The sequence below is a fragment of the Parambassis ranga genome, chromosome 15 (assembly GCF_900634625.1).
Source record: "Parambassis ranga chromosome 15, fParRan2.1, whole genome shotgun sequence".
Classification (NCBI taxonomy): Eukaryota; Metazoa; Chordata; class Actinopteri; family Ambassidae; genus Parambassis; species Parambassis ranga.
Window position 1 is genome coordinate 15,069,380 of NC_041035.1, and position 19,852 is coordinate 15,089,231.

At 43.8% G+C, this 19,852-nt stretch overlaps 1 protein-coding gene across 10 annotated transcripts in view; it reads left to right on the forward strand.

Annotated features, from left to right (window-relative positions):
* The window catches only part of dst (dystonin), an 84,369-nt gene that overhangs the window by 52,467 nt on the left and 12,050 nt on the right, over positions 1-19,852 (forward strand). For all 10 annotated transcript variants that reach the window (XM_028423809.1, XM_028423811.1, XM_028423817.1 and 7 more), the window contains 31 exons: positions 24-341; positions 425-591; positions 688-844; positions 1,225-1,351; positions 1,514-1,564; positions 3,318-3,553; positions 3,672-3,801; positions 4,106-4,305; positions 4,380-4,878; positions 5,122-6,590; positions 12,027-12,188; positions 12,307-12,477; positions 12,706-12,872; positions 13,136-13,295; positions 13,499-13,825; positions 13,978-14,062; positions 14,836-15,077; positions 15,174-15,380; positions 15,473-15,592; positions 15,715-15,822; positions 15,902-16,120; positions 16,196-16,399; positions 16,504-16,735; positions 16,846-17,072; positions 17,162-17,284; positions 17,373-17,474; positions 18,026-18,127; positions 18,353-18,526; positions 18,676-18,831; positions 18,917-19,114; positions 19,703-19,831. In XM_028423809.1, coding sequence (XP_028279610.1) covers positions 24-341; positions 425-591; positions 688-844; positions 1,225-1,351; positions 1,514-1,564; positions 3,318-3,553; positions 3,672-3,801; positions 4,106-4,305; positions 4,380-4,878; positions 5,122-6,590; positions 12,027-12,188; positions 12,307-12,477; positions 12,706-12,872; positions 13,136-13,295; positions 13,499-13,825; positions 13,978-14,062; positions 14,836-15,077; positions 15,174-15,380; positions 15,473-15,592; positions 15,715-15,822; positions 15,902-16,120; positions 16,196-16,399; positions 16,504-16,735; positions 16,846-17,072; positions 17,162-17,284; positions 17,373-17,474; positions 18,026-18,127; positions 18,353-18,526; positions 18,676-18,831; positions 18,917-19,114; positions 19,703-19,831 — 6,969 coding nt within the window. The remainder of the gene's footprint in view (positions 1-23; positions 342-424; positions 592-687; positions 845-1,224; positions 1,352-1,513; positions 1,565-3,317; positions 3,554-3,671; positions 3,802-4,105; positions 4,306-4,379; positions 4,879-5,121; positions 6,591-12,026; positions 12,189-12,306; positions 12,478-12,705; positions 12,873-13,135; positions 13,296-13,498; positions 13,826-13,977; positions 14,063-14,835; positions 15,078-15,173; positions 15,381-15,472; positions 15,593-15,714; positions 15,823-15,901; positions 16,121-16,195; positions 16,400-16,503; positions 16,736-16,845; positions 17,073-17,161; positions 17,285-17,372; positions 17,475-18,025; positions 18,128-18,352; positions 18,527-18,675; positions 18,832-18,916; positions 19,115-19,702; positions 19,832-19,852) is intronic.

Sequence of the window (19,852 nt, forward strand, 5' to 3'; positions counted from 1 at the left end):
TGTTGTCCATTTTCTTTGTTAAGGCATTAGAGCAGGACATGGCAACTCGCCAGAGCAGCATCTCAACCATGAAAGCCAAGCTGAAGAAGTTTGTGGAGACGGCCGATCCCTCAGCTGCTGTGCTTCTTCAGTCTAAGATGGATGCTCTGTCCCGGCGCTTCTCTGATGCTTGTGAAAAGCACAAGCAAAAAGTTTCCAAATTGGAGAAACTGAAAGAAAAGGTGGAACAGTTTGAAAATGTGGCAGATAAAGTGCAGCAGTTTGTAGTGAAGCGATCGCAAGATCTGCATGAAACAGACGGACCAGGAAAAACCTTCAATGAACTCTCCCAGCTAATGCAGGTGAGTATTCTCCTTAACAGCTTCCTTGTTACAAATATAGTTTAATTATGCATCCAATGGCTGACTGTGTAATTTCACTGTAGAACACTAAAGCTGAGATGGCTGAGCATGCCAGTGATTTGGAGAAGCTGCAGACTCTGTCCAAGGAGCTGTCTGAAATAAGCCCTGATGGAAACAAGGCCCAAATTCAGAGCAAGATGGACAACCTCTCAAATATTTTCAACAATTTTAAAGACAGTATCAAAGAAAAGTAAGTCCATAATGCTCATGTTTTCCTTTTGCTTAACCTTAGTACGGCAAAGCATAAATTAATGTATGGTCTGACTGATTTTGCCATCTACTGTAGGGAAGAAGAGCTATCATCCTGTCAGGACCAGCTGGGAGAGTTCAGATCTGCAGCTAGCGCTCTCACCCAGTGGCTGCAGGAGACTAATGACAAAGTACCTGCAGTTCAGCCAAGCGGCAGTGAGAAAAGTCTGGAAAAGGACCTGCAGATAGTCACTGTGAGTCATGAGACAAATAAAGAGACAGTGTCAGTGCCTTTATATATAACTACACTTAAAATGCTGGAACAGATGTCACTGATGTTTAAATCTGGTAAAACTGTTTGGTGTTCACATATTTAGCAGTAGGATCGTTCTGACACATAGTAGCCCTGTCCTCCCTAAACTCCCTATTATCCCAGGTGCATTCCCTTCCAACTAATAACAGATGAATGGTGTTTATAGAGGACAGACGTAGGAGTGGAAAACTATGGTTTCCAGCAGAGACACTAAGATAACTGTAGAAGATTCTAAATCTATAAAAGCAAATTCAATGATTTTTCCTGTTTCCTACATTTACTTATAATTCCATGAGCTTTATACCATTTATCTTCATTCAGGGATTATTAAATGAGTGGACATCCAAAGGCTCTGCTGTCCAGGACCTGAACAGTAAAGGATCAGCACTGTGCAGCCTCATCACTTTTCTCACATGTCCTGCCAAGACCAAAACCCCTAACAAGTCAGGTAAACACTGAGCGTTTGAATAATTCAGTGGAACGGGCTATGCACGGGGTGTTTGGGTTGACTCATTAGTTCTCTTTAATCACTAACCATTAGAGGTCATGGAAAGATCTTGTGCCAGCAGTCCTGTTCTTGATACAAGTTTGTCTTATGTCTTTGCATCAGCTCTTACTAATGGTGGTGGTCCAGCAAGTCATACCTACCTAACCAATAAAGGTAATAAGAGTATGTATGATGGTGCTGCTCTGTAAATACTGTTTGTGGTGGTGTGCTGATTGTACCTGATGGCTGTGGTGGCTTTGTAACAGTGTGTTCAGATTATGAAAATAAGTCTCAAACATCTATTCACATGTACTGAGAGGAGTTAACATCAGATCAGATTCTTTAAGTCTTGCTGTTTGGAATCAGCAGATGAAATCCTACATCCCCATCATGACATGAGGGCATTTTAAATCTGGTATAAATATCCAACTTAATTGAAAGCAACAGTATGGAGTTTTGGGGGAATTTGCTCGCGGGGTCCCCCTACAGTCTGATGAGCGCTATTGTCTGGTACAACTGTCGTAGAATTTTTCTACTAGCTGCTAGTCTTTTGTTGACTAGCCAAGACACCGGTAAACTATTTCAAAACCAGAGCTGCACGTCTCACATAAGAAGGCTACATCAGTTCGCTTGCTTTCTTGATTGTCTCCAAATACATCTACACAGACTACTGTGGGCCGCAGTACGACAACTCTTAGCCCGCGCATGCGCGCACACTCTCATACTACACAGAACCCGGAAGACAACCGCCTTGCCTACCTGCTGCTAATCACAACCACCGATGTCGGAACTCAATAAAACATTGCGAAACTACACAACTACTCAACACTACAACGTTTCTCCCAGACCGTTACAATACGTATATTATCAACGTGTCTGAGCCTAAAATACGTCCCATATTACTCCAGACTGTGAACAAACGTGTCATATCCAGGTAAACTGTAAACTGTCGCTGTGCGCTTTGAGGAGCTTTTAGTGTTTCTGCGCAAATACAGTGAATACAGACAGTAATAAGCGTTTAACCAAACAAACATCCCTCAATTTAAACATGTATTTAAGCAGTTTAATGACAATATTAGCCTACCCTATTTTAGCCGGCGTCCATTTAAACCATCCGCGGATTCGTTGTCGTCGTCTGTCCGAAGAGGTTCGGCTTCACAAGCCTGTACGTAAGAGAAAGATGATTATTGTACCTAATGGACCTGTATCCAACCGGAACAAAATCCTGTTTACGGAAGCGGCCATTATCGCGGACCTGCGTCGCTGTGACGTCAGTTCTTTCCCGCTCGCCGATATTTATCTTTGTTTGAGCTCTCGTTTTATTACTCGCCCTTTTTCTTTTCTTTGTCTCTTTAGACATCACCTTAATATCTTTGTTTTATTTGTTGCTTCAGCCATGACTTTGAACTTTACTTCCTACTTCTTCTTCTTCTTCTTCTTCTTCTTGTGAATTTCCGGCAGATTGGATGCCCACAGGCACATTGCTGCCACTCAGTGTCGCTTCCAACTCCATTTGCCTCGGAGGCGGATGTGACGTATCCCGTGAAGTAGGAACATGCTGTAGTCCTTTTTAGTTACGGGTTCCTACCCGACCCCAAAGTTTCCTATAGTGCAAGTGTAGGCGATACAAAGGCTCTCGAGCATAGACGGAAGCGTCATCTTATTGTGAGTTCATGTACCATCAATGCTTTTAGAAACACAGTGTGGCGGCTGAAACACTCCATAGTATTGCTTGAAAGGATAAATTGATTTTATTGGTCACCATGCCTACTAAATTATTTACTAATCATGACTAAACTTTTACTTTTATTTACTAAATTTTATTATAGTGACCATAATCTGAACATATTGTACCGCACAGCAAATATATTAATGCCTTGTTGTTATTATAATCTCATGATGACATTCTGGATTTTGATGTCCTCAGAGCTGATGGTTATTCAGCAGAACTTGTCATTCGTCAATGAGGGATATGCTGACCTTGGAGAAACTCTAAAGAGTCGAGCAGGACAGCTGAGTGTTTTGGTGCAGGAGGTAAAAGAGGCCCAGAAAGAGACAGAGGACATGATGACATGGCTGAAGGACATGAAAAAGACCGCAGCATCCTGGAACAATGCAGCTGTAGAAAAAGACTCAGTAAAAACACAGCTTGAACAGCAGAAGGTAGACACGTTTTCTTGGACTACTTATGTTTCCCACTGTGTTTGTTCTCACATAAATGAGATCATAGGACTCTTGTCTTTGAAATCATAGGATTCAAGTATGTTTTTTTTTCTTTTAGGCATTTGAAGATGGCATGAAGCAGAAGCAGGAACCACTCCAGAAGCTCAGAGAGAGGCTTCTCAGTTTGATTAAGACTCATCCAAACTCCCCTGAGGCAGCAAACTGGAAGCAAATGCTGGCAGAAATAGGTAAGCATTAAGGTGTTAGCTCCAGATGGCCCCTGGGTAATTTATGTTTCTGAGAATGTGTGGAATCCCAATGTATCTCATTATGACACTGGTTTGTAGTTGATACGGTGTGTAGGCATCTAAAATTGCACCACATTATATGACCCTGTCTCAGTATGTGTTCTCCAGTTAAATTAACACATTCATGATGCCAAGTCCTGCACAGTGGGAGGTTAGCAGTGGGGGCAGTGGGTCAGAGGACAGAAAGGTGCTGTAGTGCTGACTAATGAGTCCTGGTGTGACTGTTGTATTCCTTCCTGTTCAGATGCTGCTTGGGCAGAGATCAGTGGCTCTGTTGAGGAGAGGAAACTGCACCTGGAGCAGTCCAATAAAAACCTGGACATTTTCCAAACAACTGAGCTGCAGCTCAACCAGTGGCTTTCAGAGAAGGAACTGATGATGAGTGTCCTTGGGCCTCTCTCGATTGACCCGAACATGCTTAAAATGCAGAAGCAACAAGTCCAGGTAAGCATGGGGGATGTTTTGAGGAACAGTCTTATCTTATGAATGTTTACTGAATTTCTTCTCTTGTCCTCCAGATTCTCCAGAATGAGTTTAAGGGTCGCAAACCTCAATATGAGCAGCTTGAGGAAGCTGCCTCAGGAATCCTACGCTCATCAGGAACCCAGGACCCCTCACATGAGAGGCTAGTTAGGGAGCAGCTTGCTACAGTCACCCAGAAGTGGCAGGACCTCACAGGACAGCTGGACCGACGGGACAGTCTTATTGACCAGGCAGTGGTGAAGACTGGGCACTTTCAAGAGCTTCTGAGGAGTCTCAGTCACACCACCTCTCAGCTGGAGAGTCAGCTCACAAACCATCAGGGTCATAGCACGCAGCTGGATGCTGTAAAGAAACAGTTGGAGGACGTCCAGAACATCTCAGCTCAGCTGAGGGAGGAGAGGAAGAAGCTGAAGGAGGCTGAGGCGGTCAATGCGGAGCTCACAGGGATGGTGACTGAAGATTATTTGAAAGCAGACCTGGCCAGACAGCTGGAGAGTGTCAGCAAGCCTTTCAAACAGCTGGAGGAGAAAGCAGGTCAGCATTTTAACCTGAACTAATAAAGAAGTGCTGTCATTTTAGGACAGAAGGAATCATTTTAGTTGTGTTGAGTTGCTGCATTTTCAATGTCACAACTGTATAAATTGCTCTAATCACATTAGTTTTTGTGGAAATATTCAAACTCTATTCAAAGTTGTTTGTAAAACATTATTTTGGCATTGTGTGTGTCTAACTCTTGGTGTTAGAGCATTTAACTTCATATTTCTCTGTGCATTGCAGCAAAGCGGATCGAGCAGTTGAACTCCACCTTTGCCAGCTCTCAGCAGTTCCATCAAACCTCCAAAGATTTCCAGTCATGGCTGTGTGAAAAGCTCCAGGACCAGTCCAAGCCACAGCTCATCTCTGCCAAAGTGGAGGCTCTGCAGCAAGCCCTGGAGGAACACAGTAAACTCCAGAAGGCTCTCAGTGAACATGAAGAAGCTTATAACACAATCACTGGAGAAGGAGAGATGCTTCTGCACAACACTGATGGTGCAGAAAAACTGGCTCTACAAGGGCAGCTCACCACTCTCTCTTCCAATTGGGAAGAAGTGAAGAAGAGCTCCGCGGAGCAGGCTGACAAACTCCAAAATGCTCTGCAGAGATCTCAGAAGTTTCAGGAGCATGCAGAGAAGCTGAGCTCTTGGATTCAGGAGTGCGAAGCGAGTGAGGGAAGAGTCAAACTCTCGGTAGATCCTGTTGCTGTGGAGAGCTCCATTTCTCAGGTGAGAGCTCTTCAGAAGGATGTAGACAAGCACAGAGGGTTGGTGGAGCAGCTCAACACAGCTGCTGACAGCCTTCTTGAGGTAGCCAACGCTGACACTGATGCCATAAAGGAAGAGAAGGCTACCATTGGCAAAAGAGTGGACAATGTTCTAGAAAGTCTGCAAAGCAAAAGGGAATCTCTAGAAAATATCTCGCACACCATTAAGGAATTTAATGATGCATACAAAGAGGCAAAGTGTCAGCTTGAGGGAGCTAAGAAGCAGGTGGATGCATATGAATCACAGGGAATGCAGGCACACAGCAGCAAGAACTTAACCAACATGAAAGCTCAACATAAGAGTTTAGAGGGAGTGCAGAACCAAGTGGAGCACATAAAAACGTTAGCCAAGGACCTGGTGGTAGATGTCCCAGATGCTGATGGTGTGACAGACCTCTTACTGCAAGCAGACAGCATAGAAAAAGACTACAGCAGTCTTAACAAGAAACTAGAGGAAACATGCCAAGTGTTGGAGGGAAAACTGCAGGGTATTGGACAGTTCCAAAACAGCATCCGTGAGATGTTTACCCACTTCACAGAGCTGGATGACGAGCTGGACAGCATGCCCCCCGTGGATCTTGACTTGGCCACTCTTAAAAAGCAGCAGGACAGCATTCAGAGTTTTGTGGCAAAGCTGCGAGAACTGATGGCAAACACGGCCAATGCTGGAGACAGCTGTAAGAAGATGCTGGACTCTGAATCCTCACCGGACCTGCTGGGCCTGAAGAGGGACCTGGATACTCTAAGCAAGCAATGTGGCAAACTATTAGACAGAGCCAAAGGCAGAGAGGTGCAGGTGCAGAGTACTCTCACCAAGCTAGAGGAGCTGTACGGTAAACTTCATCAAGCAGAAGATAATCTCTGCAGAGCGGTGGACAAGGAGGCATCCCAGGAGGCAGTTGGCATGGAGACGGACGTCATCAACCAACAACTGGAGGCCTTTAAGGTATGTTGATGCTCCATTTTCATCCCTAAAAATTGAGCTATATGTCTGATTGAATGCATGTGGCATCACAGCAATGCAGTGTGACTATGTGATGTTTACTCCACGTTATCTTTGCCCCTTTGTTTCTGGGCTCTCTGGGGATCAGTATATGTTGCTACAGTTGTGATGTTGGTGTTAATTATTCCAGAGGGACTTCACACATAGAGTCCCATATAGCTTGCTCAAAACAGTTGTTATCTACTTAGGTCATGTAGGATTAGCTCCTCCTAAGCTCATTTAAATTACAGATCTGCAACGTTCATTCACTCTCATAGAATAATGTGGATACAGTTAGTATTCTGTGTGCCAATTACTTTGTTTTTGCCACTTCTTTTGCATAAAAGTTATTATTTGCACTATAAGTAGACCTATGAAATCTCTTTTTTTTCAATTTGTTAATTTGTAAGCCTACAAATACATTTTATATGCTGCCCACACTCATAAGGGCAGGCTATAGTAGGCTGAGCACACTCACTACATACATGGCAATCCTCTGGGGACATTCAGGGCATCTGGTGTTAACAAAAGAGCTGGGGTCCATATGCAGTGATGGAGCAAAAAGGGAAGGACCGTCGCAGCCAGGTGGCTGCCAGTGGGGCATCACTTGAATCAATGACTTCAATAATGAAGCTGAGCCTGCATTCTGATCTCCTTACACTGATATAGTTGTTCTGAACCCTCACCGCTTGTGTGTTTTTAGATATTTTTTGACTTATGACCTGTTAGTAAACACTCTGACATGTCCTGAACATTGTATTTACTGCTCAGTGTTTGTAGGCTTAAGCAGGCCTATGTTTATCCCACCTCTATTATCCTCTAAAAGGTCTGTAGCCTGTAAGCAGATATGTAATTACAACTTTGATCTCTATACAAAAGCGCAATAGATTATTTCATTATTTTGGGTAAACATTCTGATCGCCCTCATTATGTTTTCATTTCCTTTCCTCCTCTCTGTATTGTGTATGGAAATCATCAAGGCCTTTGTTATTATAGGGCTAAAACAAGGGATAGCCATTAGCAAGATTTACAGACTGAAGCAAAATATTTTAAAAGCTCGTAAATTCCTGTGGAGTTCTCCAAAAGAGGATTAACCTATATTTAGAGGTGAATTTATGAAGTGCTTCTTTATTTAGATAGCATTACAATAAAACAATGTAAACAGCTGTGTATAGGCAAATGACACAGATCTATCCAAAAATGTAGGTCAAGGGATTTTTTTTTTTAATTAAGGGGTGGGTGCTGCACTCGCATGCTTTAGGATGAGGGCTGCTTCCAAACCTCTAGTGATGCTGGATTAAAATATCATCGGGGGGAGGTGTCAGCTTGTTGTGTTTTAAAGAACTTGAGACGTAACTATTAAAGAAGTGATTGATTCAAGTTGTTGCTAAGCAGCGCCGTCATGGTGTCATGTTTTTACCCTCGTCTTTGTCCTGTCACGGCTCTGGGTTGAGAGGGCATTCATGGCCTCAGCTGCTGCTGCTGAAAATCCTCTTTGTGACAATACTTAGTATCAGGAGGAGAGACAAATCAGCACTGAGACTCGTTGGACTGATGCAGCCCAAAAAACTTAAGATGATTGTGTCATATTCTGTTTTTATATTCCGTGGATTAGACTGTAGGTCAGTGAGCTTTATTGGCAGCTAGTGAGGAAGAAATAAACAGAGAAAGACAGCACTTTGGATCTGTCTCTTTAGTGTGCTGTTACCATTTTAGGTCAAGTTGTGAAGGAGACCTGACTTCATGTGTTTACTCATGTTGTTGAGTTTTGTAGGAACCCAGAGGTCCTGCTGTATGTATATCATGACCTTACAGGTTAAGTTTAGTGACTCAACACCGCTGGGGGGTGGTCGGCGTGGGCGTCTTTTCTCACTTTTCAGACATTACATCAGTGCCTTTTGCAATTCAACAAGAATTTCCACCTTCTGAATCATACTGTAGCTACTCCATTTCATTCAAGGCGATGATTAAAAAGTGTCACTGGGGCCATGTAATGTGCGATGACACGTCCTCCTAAAAGTGAAACATGAAACTTCTACGGGTAGAGTCTGCATTGTTTTGCTGTAGGAATATTGTGTTGACTTTTCTACACAGCAACAGTTTCTAGTGTCTGTCTCCAACTACATGAGTATTAAAGACAGTGAATGTCTCCTAGTTTTGTTCCATCTTGAGCTCTGGAGCATTCTTATAATATAAGATAAGAAATATGATCTCGCCTATGATCTTTTGTTTTAGTATATACTGCAAATATGACATAATTATTATTAATAAATCAAGTCTTATGCTTGATGTTTATTCTCCAACTAGATGGTAACTTATTGCAGATGGAAGATGTTTCGCTTGGTGTATTTGAACAGAAACAAGTAGTTTTAAAGGACATTTGTCCCTCCACCAGTGTGCTTGGGTGGCTGCTGGGGGACAAAGCATCCAAACAAGTGAAGGAAACTAATCTATATTCATTCATTCAAAAGGCTGAATGTTTAAAAAAGCAGGTTTCAGCAGCTGGACATTCTTCTTTAAGATCTTATTTATCTCTGCCAGTGTCCCCTTTCTGTGTCCTCTCATGCATGCAGATCTGGACAAAGAAGTTGCAGTTGTTCGGCTCCTTACCGAGCCACTGTGCTACAGACAATCCAGGAAGCAAAAATAAATTCCTTTCATTATCTCTCCTCCTTTCTTCTCCTACCCCGGTCACTGGACATAAAAACCCCTTCATGCACTTGGCAGAGCTGTCGGTGTTAAATTACCTGGGACCTGTGCCTCCCTCAGCATTCCACAGTAATTAAGAATATCTACAGGGTTCACAGCAGCAGTCCACATGGAGAGAGCGGAGGGCAAAAAAAGAAAAAAAAAGGAAAAGTGTGTATCTGTTTCAGCATGGCGTGATGTCATCAGAGTGTTTTTTTTTTTTCGTTGTGTGTGGATTAGAAAAGCTGATGGGAACTTCTTCCCCTCCCCATCCCCTCAGTCAGCGAAGTGAATGACTGTGTCAGGATGCAGAAGATGGCTTAGAAGTGAAGTCATATGGGCCATGCAGCCATAAGGGGGAATTAGAAAGGGAAAAAAAAGGGTCATATGTCCACCAATCAACATGTGCCGGAGCGGCTCCGAGCACAAATGGAGTTGTGGCAGATGTTGTCTGAATAATGAGCGGGGGCGGGGCATAAAACCTTCTGCCAGGAGGGTGTCTGTCAGAGCGAGAGGAGCGATGAGAGAGGAAGGGCAGGCTTTTTTGTTTATCTAGGAGTACCAGCTCTCCTCAGGACTGCTTACAGTTTTGAGTAGAGCCTGCTGGATTTGTCTGTGGATATTTTGACTTTGCACTGAGGACCTTCCTTTCACTCACATGGATGCAGTGGGGATTTCAGGGGAAAAGAAGCACTTTGGACCAGAGGAATAGTGATTAAGTTTTGGCAATGCATGGAGAGGAGCCCAATGGAGTATTTTTGGGATAGGTGACTGAGGATTTTTACTCCTCATATGGATTATAAAGCTTTTATACAGAACCTGCATTTGTTTGGGATTTTTATATAGTTTCATAATTTCTTTTTTTACAGTTTTTTTTTCTTAAGACAAAAATCACAAGATTGTCTTATTCTTCTTATTGTAGATTTTATTTTGGAATATATTTTGTATTTATTTGCCTCATACATGAGAGCAGAAAGATTATTTTGCACATATTTTCTTTTCATGTAAGTTGTGCCCCTTTTATAAATTGCACTAAAGCAGCTTCTACCTCAAAGGATTTTACTGCATTTTACATCTTTGTCTTTGTCGAGAGAAGTCACAGTTGTTTTAGCATGGGCAAACCGCTGAGCAGACCAGACTGCCTCAGACAAAACCCTTCCTGTGTGGGGAAGGGGGAGGAGGAGGACCTGAACATTGATGACTGCTATGTGCCCCAGAGATCCATTTATGACACCGTCCGGCTCAATGAGCAGATAGACTCGGGCTCTAAAGGCAGCTTGTCCTCCCGGCACTTCACAGGCACCCTGCCCTACACACACCGCACGTTAGACTTCAGCAGCCTGTGTGGAAATGGAGTCATCTCTGCTTCCAGTTCATTTGAGCTCCGGACCAGGAAACCTGCCATGCTGGATGAGCGTGCCGTCTTTGATGGTCTTAAGCTCAATGGGAATGTGATTAGGGTGACTGATACAGTGCTGCCTAAGTCACGTCTCCAAGGAGGAGGAGGAGGAGGAGAGAAAAAGGACCATCCTCATCATCGGCGGTCATGGCGGACTTTTGCCCCCACTAATTTGGGCGAGTATGCAAGCCGCAGTGGAACCCTGTGCTCGGGGAGTGTGGAAAGACCCGGGCTGATCAATGGCAGGAGAGGACAGAGTATGACCAACTCGCTGACATCTGAAGAGGACTCGGGTCTGTATAGCCCTACTGTGGAGAGGGAACGACATGCCCATAGATCCCACAAAAGAACAGGCCCCGGTACAAGGAGCCTGTCATCTTCAGAGGCAATGCATATGTCTGGGGACCTGAAAGCAGGCCGATCACTCAGCTCAGGGCAGGAGGACTTCCCCTTCACTCCTGTGAGGGACAATCGGTCTCTTTACCATAGCAGCAGCTTGGTTCAGACAGAAACTGGTGTGGTGAAGTTTAATGAAAAGGATACATTGAGCAATGGAGAACATAAATACTCCACTGGGAGGTCATCTTCAGGGTCAGTCTCCAGGGTTCAAAACGACAGCTCTGGCTGGCGATCCAGGACTTTGACGGACTATGATGAGCTTTCCACTGCTGAGCTGTTAGAGGATGTGTCACCTCAGGATGACTGCGAGTTGGTTAGTGTGGTGGTGACACAGCCTGAGACATACGGAAACTCTGTACCTCTACCCGCAGAGAGCCGCCAGCAAACAAAACCATGTCTTGTACATCAGGGAGCGTCCAAATACAGCATGGAGGAGCTGGAGGAGTTTCTGCAATCACTGGAAGCCTGTCTGCCTAAAGGTTTACAGACATTCCAGCATGCTGGGGAGCAGGAGATCGAGGCCTTGCTGAGTGCCATTGCTGCATGCCCTGAAATGGAACCTCTGGGTTATTTCTCCCCGCAGGTGCCCAAAAATAACCTCTCCCTGTGTTTCTGAGCTTTTCTTCATCCAGCCCATGTTTCCCTATTTAGATTTTTCCTGGCTGCTCTATTGGTATTTTATACATGTGATTACATGATGGGTGAATTAGGTTTTGCTCAGCAGTCCAGCCTGTCTGTGTGATGGTGCACAGCTGTGCTTTTAGTGTTAGCTCTGCTTTTCTAGGAGCTGCTGACTGGATAGAAAGTTGTTCATGTCAGCTGAATGTTTGACACAAAACCAGAGGCGAAGCTAAAGGCTGTAAGTTTATGATTGTAATTTTAGTAATAAAATATTCTCTATGATTTGTCTCCAGGCTTTCCAGAAAGAGGACATTGATCCGTTACAGACACAGCTTCAAGACATCAATTCCCGCGGACAGGGTCTGATCCAGAATGCTGCTAAAGGCACAAGCACCAAGAAGCTTGAGGACGACCTGGAGGGTGTCAACACAAAGTGGAATACCCTCAATAAAAAGGTAACACAGCATAGGTATATCATTGGGTTGACGGGTTGATGCTTTCTTTAGGTCATAGTCGTAAAATTTGTAATAATGTTGTCAAACTGACCTCTGTGAATTACCATGTGGTCTACAGATTGCTGAGCGTTCAGCCCAGCTGCATGAAGCCCTGTTGCATTGTGGGAGATTCCAGGATGCTCTGGAGTCGCTGCTCAGCTGGTTGACTGATACAGAGGAGCTTGTGGCCAATCAGAAACCTCCGTCTGCAGAGTACAAAGTGGTGAAAGCACAAATACAAGAGCAAAAAGTAAGCCAGTATTGCAAGTACATGAACACATAGACAGGGCACTTCAACACACCACATTAACTCTGCCATTCATCTTATTTAATTGACATCTATTGTTAAACACAAGTGTGGTACACAAAGCTTTGTGTTTAATGAGTACCTAATTTGTGCCTGTTAGATTTACTGTTTCTCTGAACGAAGCTGCGCAAAGGCGCCCAATAACTCTCCTCCTTTGTTTGCCTTTGACAGCTCTTGCAGAGACTGCTGGACGACCGAAGGCCGACAGTGGAGCTGATAAAGAAGGAGGGAGGGAAGGTCGCGGAACTGGCAGAGTCTGTGGATAAAGAGAAGGTTGCAAAGGAGATTGAATGCCTGGGGCAGAGGTGGGACGCACTGCTCAAGAAAGCTGAAAACAGGTCTGTATAAACACCTGTAACTTAAAACACACTTTTACAGTAAATGCGGTGGCTTCACTGTTATTTTCCTACTACAATTCAAAGTGTCAGACATTAAATATAAAGCTACAGCTAGCAGCTGGCTAGCTTTGCTTGCAGCTTAACACTGGAGGAGAGGGACTTTGCATTGTGCATCATTTAACCTAACAAAGAAGAGTCATGACACTTTAAGTTAAGAGTGGCTTTTTAACTGTATTGTGTCCATGTCCCCATGCGTCTGGCAGGCACAAGCAACTTGAGAGCATTTTGGTGGTCACTCAGCAGTTTCATGAGACTCTGGAACCACTGAGCGAGTGGCTCTTAGCCACAGAGAAACACCTCGCCAACTCTGAGCCCATTGGCACCGAGACGTCTAAGTTGGAAGATCAGATCGCTCAGCATAAGGTAAGATCATCATCATTAGCATATGTTAAGTTTATTTTAATGAGTTCATCCGATTTCAGTTTTTGTTTTATTTTGTTTTTAGTTTTGTGTTTTTTTATTATTTATCCCATTTCACATTTTTATTACATTTCAGTTTCTGATTTGTTTTGTGTTTTGTGTTTGTGTCATATTTTCTTGGTCCGTTTCCCATCACCTGCGGTCAGGCCTTAGAGGAGGAAATTATGAATCACAGTAAAGACCTGTTTCAGGCCGTCAGTCTGGGTCAAATGCTCAAAACTGTGAGCTCAGTGGACGATAAGGAGTTTGTTCAGTCCAAGCTGGACACCACCCAGGCCAGTTACATAGAGCTACAGGAGCGATGCAGGAGGAAAGCTGAGATGCTGCAGCAGGCTTTGGCAAATGCACAGCTGTTTGGGGAGGATGAAGTGGCCCTCATGAACTGGCTCAGCGAGGTGCACACCAGGCTGAGCGACGTGTCCGTGGAGGACTACAGAATAGATGCTCTTGAAAAGCAGCTGGCCGAGCAACGGGTATACACTCCTCCTCAGGCCAATCATTTTGTTGTCCTTTCATTTAAGTTGCATCAATCATGTTTCAGTTCATTTGTGTGTCAGATACTGTTTACACTGCAGCGTTTCTCGTCACCCTCAATCAGTCACTGAGGTCGTGTTTTTCTGTTTAGGTGCTGCAAAGTGACATCGACTTGAGGAAGAAGAATGTTGACCAAGCCATTTCTAATGGGATGGAGCTGCTGAAGCAAACAACAGGCATGTCTTCATTTAGTGCAGAATTTTAGCAAACATTTTGTACATTTACTTTTTAGCAGAATGCTGGATTAGAAGATTGGTATGAACTGTGTGTATTAATTGACAACCAAGCTCACGTTTGAACTTTTGACTCTCTAAAAGTGAGACAGTCCCCTCCATGTTCAAAAAGACATAAACATGCTTACAGCCCAATAGAAAATACTGCCTGTTCATGGCTGTATGTTAAACATCTTGCCTGTTAATATATTATACATAGTAGGCTTCAGGTTGGAACATTTTTAGATTAAGTGTGGCAGTGGGAACCAAAGCGTGAAAACTGCTCTTTAGGAAAACTCTGGACGAGGTTCTTCCATCAGCTGTTGGGTAGACCAGCTTAGCAAAAACACTAAAAACATGGGGAAATAACCAGCCTGGCTCCATATAAGGCCATCAAATGCACCTGCCTTGTACTTGTAAATCTCACTAATTAACACAATAACTTCCTGGAGTTTTTCCATCTTGTTGTTTGGTTGCCAACACTCCAGGATGTTTCCTCACCTTGCCAACATGTAGTTGCGTGTAAATGAAATATTTTGTTATGTGCATGTTTGGGGAAGGCAAACTTTCTCTTTCCAGTCCAGCTAAGCCAACCTTCTGTTAACTGTAGCTTCATATTATTGCACTGATAAGAGCCATTGAAATCTACTCATAAACCCACAAGAAAGCAACAAATTAAATCACAGAGGATGCCCTCTTTGATTCCTTTTAGCATCATTTCTTCCCTCTGTTTATAGGTGATGAGGTGGTTGTGATTCAAGGCAAACTGGATGGAATAAAAACAAAGTATGCTGAGATAAACTCAATGAGCGACAACGTTTTGAAGACATTGGAGCGAGTTTTGGATCTCTCTTCGAAGCTGCAGCACACTCATGAGGATCTGAGCTCCTGGCTGGAGAATGTCGAGGGTGAGATCAAGACTTTTGCTGATGAGGAGCCAGTGGGCGAGCAGCTGGTTCATTCACAAAGCAGGCAGAAGGTAATGCCAAGTACCAAATGTAATAACGCTCAATAAAAACACGTTTGTGTCTTGTTTACTCTTAAATCTGGGTTTTCTGCATGTGAACATTTCCAGGCCTTGCTAAAAGACACCAAAGACCAAAAGCCCATGTTAGACAAGCTAAATGAGCTAAGCAGTTCACTCCTGGATCTGATCCCCTGGCACACTCGGGAGGGTTTGGACAAGCTGGTGACTGAGGATAATGAGCGTTACAGGGCTCTGTGTGACACCATCACACAGCAGGTCGACCAGATCAACGCTGACATACTCAAATCACAGCAGGTACGCTAGAGAAGTTAATCCACAGCTTTTTTCCCCTTGTGCTTTCCTTTCTGTCTTTCTTTCTTTTCATTTAGTTCTTCTTCTTATTGCAGTTTGAACAGGCTGCAGACACTGAACTCTCCTGGCTGACTGAAGCTGAGCGGAAGTTGTTGTCGATTGGTGACATCAGGCTGGAGCAGGACCAAACCACAGCTCAGCTCCAAGCACAGAAGGTTAGCCGGCCATGCTGTGTGTGTGTGTGTGTGTGTGTAGGTGTAGACAGGCTGACAGGCCTCTGTTACAGTACAGTAAGCACAGTGATTTGTTTTGCAAAGTCACCCTTCTGGTTTTACAGATTTTCTCCATGGACATCATGCGGCACAAAGATGCAGTGGATGAGATTGTGAAAACAGGAAAGGCCATCATGAACAACAAGAACCCAGAAGAGAAGGAAATCTTGAAGGTGAAATAAATGAACGTTTATTTTTCTTCTGTATATGAAGAAGCTGACATGTTAAAGGATATTCTTTATTTTATATCAGGCCAAGACTGAGATGCTCCTGGAGAAGTATGGCATTGTCAGTCAGCTGAATTCGGAGCGCAGTCTGCAGCTGGAGCGAGCCCAGTCTCTGGCCACTCAGTTCTGGGAGACCTACGAGGAGTTTTGGCCATGGCTCCAGGAAACATTGACCACCTTCAGCCAGCTGCCTCCTCCTGCCATCGAGTACGAAACACTCAGGCAGCAGCAAGAGGAACTCCGGGTGAGAACCAAACATGCAGGTGCTTTAATACAAGTGACGGACAGAGGTAAAATGAACATGTTATTTTCTCTGCAGCAAATGAGAGAACTGATAGCAGAACACAAGCCACATATTGACAAGATGAACAAGACTGGACCTCAGTTACTTGAACTCAGCCCAGTGGAGGGAGTGCCCATCCGAGAGAAATACACAACTACTGACCAACTTTACACAAAGCTCAAGGCTGATGTCAAGCAGAGAGCTGCCACCCTGGATGAGGCCATCTCCAAATCCACCCAGGTAAGGAGCAGCTTTTCCAAAACTTACTACTTTTTTATGAAATTCAGGTTTATCAGTAAATCATTTCATCAATTCATTATCCAAAAAACTTATGTCTTTTGTAGTTCCATGATAAAATTGACCCCATGCTGGAATCCCTGGAGAGGATTGCTGAACGTCTGCACCAGCCTCCATCCATCTCCGTGGAGGTGGACAAAATCAAGGAGCAGATTACTGAAAACAAGGCACTCTCTGAGGATCTGGAGAAACTGCAACCCTCTTATGAGACACTGAAGCAGCGAGGAGAAGAGATGATCGCCCGATCTGAAGGAGCAGACAAGGATATATCTGCCAAAGGTGTGGTGTAGATGCGGCATCTTATATATTTTTCGGCATGGCATAGTGTTAAAATACCAAAGGAACTGTCTCCCTTTAAATTTTATTTGTGTTTATTTTTGCTGTACAAGCTGTACAAGACAAGCTGGATCACATGGTGTTCCTGTGGAGTGACATCCAGGCCTTGTTGGAGGAGCGGGAGGCGAAGCTGCTGGATGTGATGGACCTGGCAGACAAGTTCTGGTGTGACCACTGCGCTCTCATCGCCACCACCAAAGACAGCCATGACCTGCTGAGGGGGCTGGAGGAGCCCGGAGTCGACCCTTCAGTTGTCAAACAGCAGCAGGAATTTGTGGAGGTAGAAAGAGAACTTAGAAAAAGAACAATAAACAGATAACTTACAGGATTTATGTGGGTTTTTAAAAAAATGATTTCTAATTTCAACAGGGATTTAAAGAGGAGATAGAAGGACTGCAGGAGGAGCTTGATGTGGTTCAAACCCAGGGCACAGAGCTCATGGCTGCCTGCGGGGAACCTGACAAACCTGTGATCAAGAAGAGTCTCGATGAGGTAAAACATTACATTCAAAGCCATCATTAGTTTAATAGTTATACATTTAAATCACTTCTACCATGGCGTTTGTGTGTTATATTTCCAGGTGTATTCAGCATGGGAGAATCTCAATAAAACTTGGAAGGAGAGAGTGGAGAGACTGGAAGAAGCCATGCAGGCTGCTGTGCAGTTTCAAGATGGTCTACAGGTACACTGATGTTCCCATCACATTTTATAATAAAATCAAACATGTTTTAAACTACGTTTGTCATCCTGCTATAGAGCTTGTACTCATTTTCATGGAAGAATGAAGCTCTTCTTTATAACTTCAGTAATAACTTTTTTTTGTAAATCTATGACAGAACACTCAGTTGCTTGTTCATCTAGATTTTTATGTGTTTAAAAGCAGCTACTGTAGTTTTTGAATGCCTTCAGATGAAACCACAGATTACAGTGGCGTACTGGAGTGATACAACATTTTATTAGAGCTGTATTCATTTTGAACCAATAAACACCAGCCGCAGTCTTGTGTTATATTTGGCTCAAACTTTACCTCGTGTGGGGTGAGAGTGCAGTACTACACAGCTGTAGTTTATATGTCTTGGTGAACGTATTTAAGTCTACATTTGACCACAGTCTGTATGTTTACATTATTTGTCAGCCATACACACTGACGGGAAGATGAAGTGCATAACATGACACTGAATGTGAAACATGACTCCTTCCTTCTGTAACAATGGTTTCCCACCTTGTACGCAGGGTATGTTTGACTGGGTGGACATTCTGGAGAGCAAACTGGATTCGATGTCGCCCGTAGGCACAGACCTGGAAACAGTCAAGCAGCAGATTGTAGAGCTCAAGGTACATTTATGTCTGAATACATTTTTATTATTCCCTTTAACTTTAAGCAGCTGTGTCAAACACCAGCTGTGTGTACGTTGAGTCTTTGTTTCATGGCCTGTCCGACTTGTTTTTGTGCAGGCACAAAAGCTTTTTTTAAAGTAACTTCATAATTTACTTTGATGTACAAAACAGGTATTGATTCGGTCTGTTGACTGACTGGGTGTATTTCTGTATTTTTCAAAGGAGTTTAAAGGGGAAGCGTACCAGCTACAGATTGAGATGGAACGTCTTAACCACCAAGCAGGCCTCCTGCTGAAGAAGGTGACTGAGGAAGCCGATCGCTGCGCCATCCAAGAGCCGATGTCCGAGCTCAAGATGCTCTGGGACAACCTGGATGAGAAGATCATCAGTCGGCAGGTGAGAAAAGGGGAAACAAGAAAACAGAAGGCTTCAGAAACCTTTGCTAATGGATACCTAATGGTGTCAACAACGGCTTAAACCAGCTCTGGAATGTGTGTGTTTTGCCTCACTGCTATATCTAATGGTTTAATCTCTCCTTGATCCAGCATAAACTGGAGGGAGGCCTTCTGGCTCTGGGCCAGTTCCAGCACGCACTTGATGAGCTGCTGGCCTGGATGAGCCACACCGAGGAGATGCTGAACGAACACAGGAAGGCCGGAGGAGATCCCAAAGCCATCGAGATAGAGCTCGCCAAGCACCACGTACTGCCTCTTTCTAATAAAACGCCAATTTTCACACTTTACTTTTTATTTAATATTATTTCTGGTGGCTTTATCATCTCCGCAGATTCTCCAGATTGACGTGCTGGCTCATAAGTCGACAGTTGAAACAGTGAACAAAGCTGGTAATGAACTGGTGGAGTCCAGTGCTGGAGAGGAAGCTTCCAGTCTGCAAAGCAAACTGGAGAATCTGAACCAGAGGTGGAAAGCCATCCTGGAGAAGACAGAACAGAGGAAGCAGCAACTGGAAAGCTCTCTGATTCAGGTATATAAATATCTGCAGTGCGAGTTCATTAACCTGTGATTGATTAATTTTAATAACTTTTGAAGCATTCCTTTCTCTCTTGGGAACAAGTAGGCCAAGTCATAAAGTACTGCTCTGTTGGGAGGAGTGATTGCTATCTCTCCCCCCTCTTAATTCATCTTGCATCCTGTGGAGTTTTTTTATTCATAACTTTGACATTTAGGGGGGTGCTTAGAGTGAGGAGGATATGAGAAACTCAAATATCTCCTGGATTTTTATTTTTTATTAATAAAAAAGTTCTTTTGCACAATTTGTCCCAGTTTGAGAGTGATACATGTCAGGAGGGGTTGTTTTTTTCTTGAAAGGTTCACAGCTAAAAGGAAAACAGCAATAGTGAATCACACTATTGTTTTCACTCCAGACATTAATTCATTAAGAGGCTTTTATACAGCTCAGTACCTCAGATATCCAAATTTGGAAGCTAAATGAGTCCAAGGAATTAATAACTCAGACATCCTCCGCTCTCAGCCATAGGTTGCTAACAATGTGTGTGTGTGTGTGTGTGTGTGTGACACCTTTTGTCCTGACTCAGGTTGTATTGTGTTGTAGGCCCAAGGTTTCCATGGTGAGATAGAAGATATGCAGCAATGGCTGAAAGACACAGAACGTCAGCTGTTGGCATCAAAGGCTGTGGGAGGCTTACCAGACACGGCCCGGGAGCAGCTTAACGCCCATCTGGTATGTGTTTAACAATATGAA